Consider the following 11799-nt stretch of genomic DNA (forward strand, 5'->3'; position numbering starts at 1 on the left):
CAGGAAGTTCAACATGACAAATCTGAAAAATTCAAGGAATGTACAAAAATTTGAGGTTAGAAGGAAGATAACAGAATTGTGTAATGACTGGGGGCAGTATAGTGTTTTTAGCTGTCTAACCAAACAAGAGGCATAGTTTTTAAGAAATCTTTTAAGTTCTTACTGTTTGTATGTTGCTAGACTCCTTGACAAGCAATGCATGGATGGGCTGTATGAGCTCTTTGTGCTTTGTTGGTAGTTGACAGACAAAGCAAAATTCTTTCTGAAGCAAGGTACTGTACTTAGTTGTGACCTATTGTAGCCTAAGAATATGGCTTCCTTTGAGTTGTGTGAATAGGGAGAGTATTTTGGCAGAATGGACTTAAATATCCTTCTAGAGGTTTTCACTCTCGGTACAGAAATCCATAAGGCTTCTTTCTGATCCTTTTCTCAATTTAGTTTTCCATGTGTAGTTATTTTAAGTATGTCTTCTCTCAGTTGCTTGCTCAAAGTCCATTTTAGCTGTTTTCAGTTTGTCTTAAGTGAAATAAAATTGTTGGTAATAGCTGGGTCTGTTTGTGAGTGGTGTGTTAGCCTGAGAAGACTTTTTAATCTTTTGTGGCATGTTTTGGTGCCTAGAATCTTATTTTAGTGCAGGTAAGAAGACCAAGGGTATTGGATTTGATGTGCAGTAAAGCAGAACATATTTGCTAATTTAGTTTGTAATGTACAACTGTTAAAGTTAGAATTTGTCCACTTGTGGTGCTATTACATGTGCTAAAATGAGGGCCACTGTTTGCATCAAATCTATCACAAGGGTTTGGAGTGCTCTATTATCCTTTCAGCAGGCTGATGATGGAGCCTGGGCTTTGCACAAATGAGATCAATAAGTTTCAAATAACTTTTATGAAATGACATGTGACTGTACATCTAAAGGTATCTTAAAAAAATCAATTTTTAATAACATGTAAAACTCATACATTGACCTACAAGATATTTTTCACTTATGTCTTGTTTGATAATTTTGTTTAAAACATTTTTGATGTTACCTTGAGTGTTTCAGTTCTTGGGGGAGGGGGGAAGAAGGTTAGGGTAGTGCATTTCTTGCTTCTTCAGTTATCTCTTGCTTTGATAACATACACACACCTCCAATACTTTTAGTGGTAAAACTGGTATGACAGTGCTGAGAATAATATCATCTTGAAAATAATGAAGTTTTCTTTTGCTCTTAGATGGCTTCCTCCTTTTTATTTTTTTTCCAGTTATAGATTAGAATGCAATTCAAGTTCTATTATTTTGAAATATTCAGAATTACAAAATACCATTCTTGAAACTCTACAGGCTTTCATTTTTCGTAGCTTCTAAACAGGCATTTGATGTTCTGTGGCTGACTTTGCCTCACAACAGTGATGCATTGGACTGTGAGATATGCAAGTTCTGAAGGAACTCCTAAAAAGTATGCTATGGGACAGAATTTTGTTGTGGGTTAAATCCTCTCGAATTTATGGCCATTTTCCATAAAATCCAAAGGGGGAGTATTTTGGATATTTTAGATCAGTGCACTTGGCAGCTTCACTTCTCAAATGGCCACCTGGAATCTCCATCACAGCTTTTACCATTCTAGTATCACCAGCTTTTTTAAGATAGAAGGACATTTTGTGTTCTGAGAATTTCATGTAGTGTTTATGTCCTCATTCATGCTTTTTTAAGGTAGCAAGTCAGTGTAGCTACGTTGCCTTCAACTGCAGTTTGTGTCGTTGCTTTGGACCTTCTGTCTGGTCCTGTGAAGGTGTAGTTCCCATTGATGCCAGGTGCCTGTGGGGTGGCAGTTTTCCAGTGGGAACTGAGGCAATAGATATGAGTGTCTCTGAGAACCAGGAGCATTTTGGAGTGGATGTCCTCTTTTGCCAGCACTGAGTGTTAAAGTGATCACTTGCTTTCCACTAGGAAGTTACTGGCTGATAGCATCCTCTAATGTGGGTCATGTGGTAATAATACTGGATATATAACCAGTCTTCTCCAGGACCTGTACTGCTGCCAAGTAATACACTTTCAAAAGCATATTTCCTCATTTCATCTTTCATTTAACAGACAGTTTTGTATTTTTCCTAAGAGATCACATCTGTCTGTTCATCACCCTGGATAATGTAGAATTCTGAGGAGGAGAGTGAACCTCCAGGAAAAGAATTTCCTTTCTTTATATGAATTTTTGTTATCTACTCCATCCCACAGCTGAATTCTGATCAGTTATACAGGCCAAAATTCAAGAGGCTCTGAAAATAAGGAAATGCTTAGAAAAGCAATTGAATTCGTATTGTCCAACTTCCATTGAAGTGAGGCAGCATGAAATGGAGTGTGAAATGCTGTGGTCACTGTTTACATTTTCCCTAAATTGGATGATCAGGTAACATCAGACTAAAAATACTCTTACTGGGAAATGTAACCTGTCTTTTTCTGGATGAGAAGCTAGCTACAGTATTTTTTGTACAGAAAAAGGAAAGTTAATATGAAGTCAATGGCCAAGAGTGAGTTGATAAAATAGGTCCTTCTATTATGATCTGAATAGTCATAAACTATGCTGGATCTGTGATCAGGTTTCTTAATGCATTATAGTTAGCTTTATGTATAAATTTCAGGAACTAATTTCAGTTGTTGTTACTATAATAGTTCTAAAACTATTTGCGTTGCCAAAATGTGCAGAACACCTAACAAAATATCAGAGAACATAGAATCAGCATTCCCTGGGTAAGAGATTGAAGCTGTAGGGTAATTGTATAAAGAATTCATGCTAACCTAAGATGTTCCACTATTCTAAGCATATGCTGCAGTATCTTCTAGCTGCAAGAAGCTTGGCAGCATGTTCAACATGGTACCTATTCCACTTAAAAAGATAAAAGCTCCAGTCAGCTAGCATCAATAGTGGACTCTTGACCCAGTTCCTTTTATAAAACAATTTATTTGAAGAGTCTGTAAAATATCAAAGGAATTTGTTATTCAGAGATGATTAAATGTTACAGTGGTATAAAATCTTAAAATATTCTTGAAAATCATCTTTGTCTTATATACTCATATTGGAGTACAAATATTTCAACTTAGTTCTAAGATGTTTTTGACTTTCAAGTTTCAGTTATGCCTGACAGAGAGACTTTGCACATGTTCTTTGCTGTGGAATTCTTTTACATTTTAAAATTCTCAGATGGAGTTCAGACATACCTCTTCTCCAGCATGGGATCTCTTGAACATAACATTAGGGCTTTTGGTTTAGTACAATTTGATCTCCTTGTAGTAACATATTAAAGAAATGGAGAGAGCTTCTCCATCAATTTTTTGTTGAAGTGAAAAGAAGGCTGGAATGCCTGATACATCAATAACAGTGTCTCTCCATATACTACTTTGAGATCTCAGTATGTCCAAGCTGTCTAATGGAGGAGGCTTTACAAGTCCCCTGGATTTCCTTCACAGATAAATTGAGATCTTTCTCATGGTGCCACATATACATCTTTTCATTAGTGCTTGGTAACTGATTTGCTTGGAAAAATACCGAGCTTTGAAGGATCCTGAAAAAGTTGCTGATCCAGATTCTGCATCAGTGATTGCTTTTAACTTCATTATTCCATTTTTTAGGCTTGGTTTGCATGATTCTTCTAAATAGTGTACCTGTTTAATACTTATCAAGGAGATATTCCTTGATAAAAAAAATGCCAAAACAGATTAAGATACTCCTTTATAAGGCCTTATTTCTGATTGTGGTCATTTTTCTATGGGGGGAAGGAAGAAGGGAAGCCTGATGGCTCATTTTCCAGATATATTATGCTCTTCTGTGGCAGCACATTCTTTTTGTTTCCCTCAAATCTTTCTTATTCTTTAAAATTAGTTATAAATAATTAATTTTTTTTTAAATTCTAAGATAATTCAATTATCTTAGAATTTTGCTTTTATGAAGAATGTGCTTTGTCTTTTCTTTTCTGTGCCCCAAGAGGAGGGTGGGCTTTTAAACATCATGAGGTGTCCCTTTCATATGTCCATCCAATCCTATATAAATTCAGATGATCTCATCTCCAGGTTGTTTCCATTGGTAGCTGCAAGTTCCAGAGGAGTGGCTGTGTCCCCTCAGGCTGTGGTGGGACACACAGACTTGACAAAGTCAGATGTCTGAGGGTGTCACCTGTGAGCAGCCCTCCTGATCCAAGTGTGCCACGCTGGCTCTGCTTTGGTGCTCTCACAGGTCAGTTCCTCCATCCGTAGGATCATTCAGGCAGCTCTCTGAAGTGTCTTTGTGCTTGCTCTGGAGGCACATTCAGGATGAAGTGCACAGAGCAGGCAGGCACCAGGGCTCTGCAGAGAGTCACTGTTCCTGCAGGAGAGAGGTGTGAGTCTCTGACTGTGCCAGTTCTGACCTCAGCAAGTCCTCCATCTGGAAAAACCCTTTCAAAAGTTACATGAATCTGTGACTTTCTTCTTGTGTCAGCAGCAGTAGAATTGGTTTGTTTATAACAGTGCATCCTCTGAGGTTTTAATCAAATGTATTTCCCCATGAAAATGTGTGGTGTTGCTTGAGGAACCTAAGCTATCCTGAAATTCACTGAACTGGTGCAATCACCATCCCTGGAAGTGTTCAAAAGGTGTGTGGATGTGACAGCTGGGCTGCTGGGGTAATGGTTGGTCTCTGAGCTTAGAGGTCTTTTCCAACACTAATGATTCTATGATTCACATTACTAAATGGGTTGAGTTTTCTGATGGAGTCTTATTTCACTACTTATGATAGCATTCCTGACCTGAAGGGGTTTCTCCATGGCATTGTAGCAGTGGCAGATAGGTGTCACTCAGGTCTGCTCTGTCTGCTGACATTCCAGTGCATGACACTAGTTCTCACCCTGTCATTCAGACTTTCATTGCTGCTGGTGTCTCACCAAGGTGGGGCAGATGCATTGTTACTAGAGTGTTTCTTTGTTCTGAACACGCAAGAAAGCAGATTAGAAGTTGAAATTACTTCAAAGTATGCAGCAGAAAAACTTTCCTGACTTTACAGCAAGAGCTCATCTTTAAGTCAATATTCATGTCATCTTTCACATTGGAAGTGTAAAATCATTATGTAATTCTCAAAAGATGTAATTACTACTGATAGTGAAACCATTGGCTGAAGAATATGCAAACAGAGATTGCGGTTCTAGTTCCTGAAATGTTGTCTACTACTAGGAAAGTGTGTCTGTTCCCCCAAACACTCAGCTATTTACAGAAGACACAGACAGGGAGAACACACCTCACGTGTGGAACAAAATATTGCAATTGGAACTGATAACTTTCAGGTCACTGAGTTAAGTCCTCTGTTGCCATGATGTTGCCTGATTTAACTTCATAAAATCATCTGTCTTTTAATACTGCTTGGGGGGAATCAATAGATTTGATAATGTATCCAGTAATGAGGTAGATTATCCTTCCAGAGGATTTCAGGGCACTTCAGCCAGATTTGCCCTGTTGGGCAGTACAATCCATAATAATGGATGTTGTCAGGAAGGCAGGTTTTGGAGCTTCTGGTCTTGGAATGAGTGGAAATAATATCCTTTTGTAAGAGTAGTATGAAAAGAAAGGCCAGTGTGAAGTGAAAGTGTCCTGATTAGCAACTCACAATGGTACCTGGATCAGAAAATCTTCATTGCGTTGTCTCTGAAATTCAGCCTTCCAAAAACTGGTTTGCAGATCAGTGACATGAGCAGCAGGCTTAAGTGGCTGACCAGCACACATGTTCAGGTTGGGTTCCTGTGCTTCCCTTCTGGTGGGTTTGATGGTGTAAGGTGATAACTTCAGCTCTGCAGTGCTGGAGACATGGGTTTGGGGTGTAATGTGCTCAGATATGCCAGCCATCTGAGACTGAGCATCATCCACCAAGATCCCATTTTCAAAAATCCACATTAATATTGTCTTCAGTGAGGAGGAAGGTTGCAGAGAAGCAGGCATGGATGACAAATAAATTCAACTCCAAAGTAACTGACAGTGACTTCTGAATAATTTTCAGTGCTTACAGCTTTCTGCTTTTTAACAGGGCATTTTTTCATTCCACGTGAACTTTTTAAAATGTTGTAGTGCCTCAGCATCCAGACTGTCTGGAGGCAGGAACAGATGCAGAACTCAAGTGTCTTAGGGAAGCACATTCAGTCCTCTGCTGTAGCAGCCAACCAAGCTACATTGTCAAATGTAATTTGTAAAAATTATTGAGATAAAGCTCAGTAAATGCATGTTGTTGACCCCTGCAACTTCTGTTTGAAAGGCTGTTGCAAAACCACTTGCCTCTGTATTTTGGGGTAATATTTCTAATGCTTGTTGATCATTAGAATGGGAGAGGCTAATTCTCAAGAACAGTCTTACAAAGAAACAAAAATTACTTTTGACTTGCAAATTTCTCCCTATTAGCTACAGTTCATGGACTTAATACTCTTCAGGAATTTTCTTTTATTTTGTGCATGTATTTCAGGGTTTTTTCACATACTTTTTTATATTTTAAAATGAGCTGAGCATTTGTGGGCAGGATGTTTGGAAACGCTAGTTGCTTTTTTTCTCTCTGTCGACTTTTATTTCATTTCCCACGGTGTTGCAGATACCAAATAGAACAAAGCTGAAGGTTCCCTATTATGATTTTGTTTGATGTACTACAAATTAATTTACAGACTCAGTGATAGCTGCTGGGAAATGAAGGATTGGTTTTGTTTGTTCAGTGAAGATGACAGGCATGGATCAAATAAGGGTTAACAATAATGCACTTGAACAGATTGAGTCAGAACATAATGCATGTATTGAATTTGATTGCAACATGCATGACCATGGAAAAGTTTTTTGTTTAAAAGAAATCAAGGCTATGGCTTAATTATCAAAGCAAAACAGGAGACATAAAGAGCTACATGTTTCTAATACTGCTTTTTTCAAAAATAGCTCCCTTCACACAGTTATCTACATGTTTAATTTCCATGCATAATAGCAACAGTTATTGTTGTCATTTGTTACGAGAGATTAACAGATAGCAAGTACAAACAAACGCAAATAAGGCCTGAATAGAGAGGTGACAAAGAAGAAAAGACCTCTTTACTGTTAATTATAACTGGTGGGAAGTCTATACAAATGACATTAGCTGTTTTCTGTATGAATTGAAGTGACATTCAGTTTGTTAGTATATACTCAACACATTTGGGCATTTTATTGTAGGCTATAACTTAAATCTTCATTTTTTGAATGTAGTTTATTGAGAAATGTGCTGCTCAGTAAAACTTGTATATTTTGATCATTATTTCTTAGTAGCTGAAAACAAGCATAATAGTAAGCTGTTTAATTTAAGTGGTTATTTTTATCCTAAGCTATGGTTTTTTAGTTAAGTCAGGGGATTTTCAGTCTTTTTTCACCTGTTTTTTGTGACCAGTAGAACCTCCCAGTGCTTTCTTCAACACTGACTGCATTAGACTGAAACAATTGCATAAAGAAACTTGCTTCAATTTATTCAGTGGCAGTTTGAGAGGACCTTCTATGCATTCTCTTGTAAGACAGTAGAAGCTGTACCTTGTGAGTGGTGTAGTCCTTTGTTTCATAATTGTTAGCTAAAAAGGCCAATAGATGGCAGAAAACACAGTTACTTTTATCATACATTATTTTCATGGTTGTCTATTTTTGAGTATTCTGTTCAGCTGAAGCTGGGATGCTGCTCCCATTCCCGGCTTTGTTTTTTCAGTTGCACTTGCATTCCCTAACAAAATATCTTACTATCTGGCAGTTTCCATTATTTGTTTTTCTAATATAACAAATTGCTTCAAAGTTCAGATGTAGTAATTTAATATGTTTTGAGTCATGAATGTTCTCTTTGTGCACACAGAATCTTTTCACAGTTACAGCTGAAAAAATTAAGCTCTTCAACAGGAGGGTTTTGGAATGGGTGAGGACACTCTCCACACCTCCCCTGCCTGGCTGTGTATTTTAAGGTGCTGTTTATGTCAGATTGCTGCCAGATGTTTCATAGGAGGTAGAGATGCCACAGAATAAACAGATTGCCAAACAGAGCATGTCTTTTATCTCTAAAAAATTAACTTAATGCAAGTTCTGTGAGAATTCATTATCCTTACAAAAATGTTTTTGATTTTTCCCCTCACAGTGGCTCTAATGATATTATTGGTACTCATGCAGGTGAGTGCCTGAAGATCTCAATGCTATCCTTGAGTGGCTTTTTTTGGTAGAAGGTTATCCCATGTCTGTTTAAACTGAGTTATTTAATCAGTGTAAGACCACATAATAAACACCTTCCTCTTTTAGAGGAAATCTTCAGTTCATTTGCAAAACCAAAGCCAAGGCCTGTCTTTTTCACTTGAGGCACATTTGTGTTGCTGGCTTCAGAAGACACAGGTCAGGTGTCTGTTAGGTCAGGCCCTCAGTTAGGATTTCTCACAGTGAACCATGTGTTGGTGAAGTAGCTCAGTCTTGGTGAGCAGTGTCTTATGTTGCTAATGTCAGTTCTGAAGTATTTGTCATAAATAAATTGTATCTGACAATGATAAAGAAAGTGGTTCTAGGACTGCTAGGGCAGCAGTTGTGCAAGAGAGCAAATCACAGGTTTTTGAATTGACATTTTCTCACTGTGCAGTTTTAAATGTCATCATTTACATTGCTGATCTACATAACAATAAAGTTCACACTTAGTGGTCAGATACACTGACCATACTGTTTCCAAAACCTTTTACTTTATTAGGAGGGTATGGAGCAGGGAGGATTTCCTCATCCCAAAATCTGTTAGATGAATTGCTTTTGGAGATAATTTTCTTCCTCCATTTACTATAAATGGATCATAGGGTAAGCTAATGGATAATAATGGAAAAGCTTAAACTGGGTATCAGGCTTTAGATGTCAGAGTTGGGTGAAATGAATCTAAGTGCATATGTAAATGCACTCTTTCCATTCCTGCACTGTGGCTTAAACACTTCAGGAAGTGCTGTATACATTGATATTGCCATGATGTTCTCCACATAGTTTTTCTGTCTGCCCACATGGACATAAAAGCTCTGTTCTGCAAGGGCAGCAGGAAGTGTTCTGATGGATTTGGCACCAAGTGGGATAATATTGAGTATATGACATGGTTGTAAAAATGGTGAAAGAGGAGAGGTCTCTGGAATAAATGAAGTTATTTGGAAAGGATTTGAGGTTTCATCTTAAAAAGATAAAGAAAAACTAAAACAGTTTTGGAGCACTTCTGAAATTATTATAGAATATATTTTTAAGTTGAAATCCAAGTGGAAATTAGGTAGAACTCATTGACAGAGCATAACATTGGGATGGCTTGTCAAAGAGCTAGTGAGAATGGAAGCAAGCAACTTTTTGAGTTGTCTTCTGATTCATAACATTTCTGCCAAAGTACCAGGAATCCAGCTATGGTTGGATTTAACTTCTTTGCAGGAGCAACAAAAAATTTGGAAACAGGCAAAATTAACGAGTCACTATTCCCAGCAGAAACATCACCAGCCAATAGTCTGAAATGCAGTTTGACAGGGCTGAGCTGCTCAGGGTGGTAAAAGCAGGAACTGCTTGAGAACAGTTGCAGGAACACTTAAGTTGACTTGTCAGTTAACAGCATAAGCTTAAATGCTCTGCCATGTAAGGTGAAGTGAGGAAATGCTAAAACCCAATCTTAATTTTGTGTCCAGTATATGTATTGACCTAGTAGGGAAGAATAAAATTATAATTCTTAAAAAATAAAAAATATCTTTCTGGATATGACTGCTCAATGCCCAAATGCTTGGTAGTGGGCTCTAGGCAGACAGAACTTGAGGAGAGAAAGGAGCAGAGAACAAGATGGTAAATACCATTTTGTTCCTGTATAAATTCATGTTTGTCGCTATCCAGAATACAGTGTGCACTACTGGTTTCATCTCCCTCCCCACTTGTCCCATTTTCCACCACTCCCTCATTTCCAAAAAGAACTGGGAGAGATTCAGAGAAGGGCAACTAAGATTTGGAGTGGTTTCCAGGCAAGGAACAACTAAGTAAATTAGGACTGTGGTTTGGAAAAGACTTTGATTGAAGGTGATGTGATGGAGGTCTGTAAAATCATGAGAGGCACAAAGAAGGTGAATGCAGAATGATTATTCCTAGTCTCTCCTGATGCAAGAACTGGAAAGTGTTAAAAGAGAAGCTGTGTGCATTTGTGTGTGTGTTTTCAAGAAAAATAAAGTGCTTTTTCATATAGTTTATAGGTGTTTATAGGTGTTGGATGTTGCAGATGCTAAAAGTTTACATGGGTTTGAAAAGCACATGAAGTTCATTGGGCTCATTGATGCATTAATTCAGTCACCACTGAATACAGAGACAGTGATTAGAGTGGTCCTTGACCTATTTCCAAAAGCTGGGAAAATCTTTGGAAGAGTTCTACTCTGTCCTTTGTCTTTTGCCATTCCTTAAGCATCTTTGTGGTTCTTAGGGATGAGGTGTGGCATTGTTTATAGCTAATGGTTGAACCTCACACAAAAAGTTCATCCTTTCCAGTTCTGGAATCATTCCTTCTTGCATACTCTTAAGAGAAGCCTTTTGCATTGTCTCCCTGAGCTGACATAGAGCAAATTGGCTCAGATTTTATTTCATTTTAACTCAGCAAAATATTAGATTTTCCTAAATGAATCAGTTTATTTTGGAGTCTTGGAAGCTTTCTGAAAAAAACCCCCAAAACCTCAAAAACTTAAAAAAGAAGAAAGGGAAGCTTCTGGCTGCCATCAGAAAACAGAAAACTGTTTCTCCCCTCTAAAGTGCAAGCAAAGAAATGGCATTTTACTTAAATATTCAATTTATTAGAAGTCTTGCTGAATGGAGTGGAGTGTCCTGCTGAATGGTCGACATACCTGGATAAAATACTCCTGTAGTATGTTAGTGCTGTTGTAACTAGAGAAGAGCAGAGCAGAGGTTTTGGTATATTTCAAAGAAGGGATGACTGCGGTGTGCACAGTGTGGGATTTTGAAGCAAGAAGACTCCAGCTTTGTTGTCTGCCATTAATTGTGTTTAAACAAGGTCCTTGAAGAACCTTCATCACTTCATACATATTACAGTATCAGATTCACACAGTATGTTAAAGTTGGGATATTTTTCTTCCTTGACTTGATTCATTTTTTTGGTGGAATTAAAACAAGCTGTAACTTGAATTTAGGGTAAGAAACTATTTTTTTCTGTGTTCTGCCTTTCTGCAGGGTTGGTTAATATGCGAGGAGCCAACTTGCCAGAATCGAACGCGTCGGCTTCCGCTGAGTTTCTCCCGCAGTGGCCCCGTGTGCCAGGCCTGCAGGAAGGCTGTTCTGAGACCAGAGGTGAGTGTCCTGGGACAGAAGTGGAGTGAGATTCTCCTGAAGCTCTCAACGCTGCCTTTCAAAGGTAGCAGGATTAAGCAGGAATTTTGAATTAGTTTATTGGTTTAAAGGGGACTGTTTATGCTTTTCTTGCTCCACATTTAAGCTGCATCCTCATTGCTGTGAAGAGAGCATGCCATGCAGCTGCTGTGTTTGGAAATTTTCCAGCTGACAAGCATTTGGTCAGCAAACTAGAATTTGCTGGAATGTCTCTGCCAGAATACAGGTAAATTAACATAGACAAACAAACCCAGCCTTCCAAACCAAAACCAGCCACCTGCTTTTCTCCTGACTGGTTCTTACTTGGCTGCATTTGGTGCTGAGGAGCTGGAGGTGAACTTCCATGCCCTCATCTGGGGGTACTCTAAGATGGTATTTCCAGGAGATCAGAAGTTTTGGGTTCTGCACATTTGAATTTGGCTCCACGCCTGAAAAATGTAGAGACTTTTCAACCTCATGTTGAGC

At 38.3% G+C, this 11799-nt stretch overlaps 1 protein-coding gene across 1 annotated transcript in view; it reads left to right on the forward strand.

Moving 5' to 3' along the window:
- Positions 1 to 11799, forward strand: part of POLA1 (DNA polymerase alpha 1, catalytic subunit) — a 185530-nt gene that overhangs the window by 111867 nt on the left and 61864 nt on the right. The window contains 1 exon segment of the mRNA XM_066545449.1: positions 11179 to 11295. Within this exon segment, the coding sequence (XP_066401546.1) occupies positions 11179 to 11295 (117 nt within the window).

The sequence above is a fragment of the Molothrus aeneus genome, chromosome 2 (assembly GCF_037042795.1).
Source record: "Molothrus aeneus isolate 106 chromosome 2, BPBGC_Maene_1.0, whole genome shotgun sequence".
In the NCBI taxonomy this organism is placed as follows: Eukaryota; Metazoa; Chordata; class Aves; order Passeriformes; family Icteridae; genus Molothrus; species Molothrus aeneus.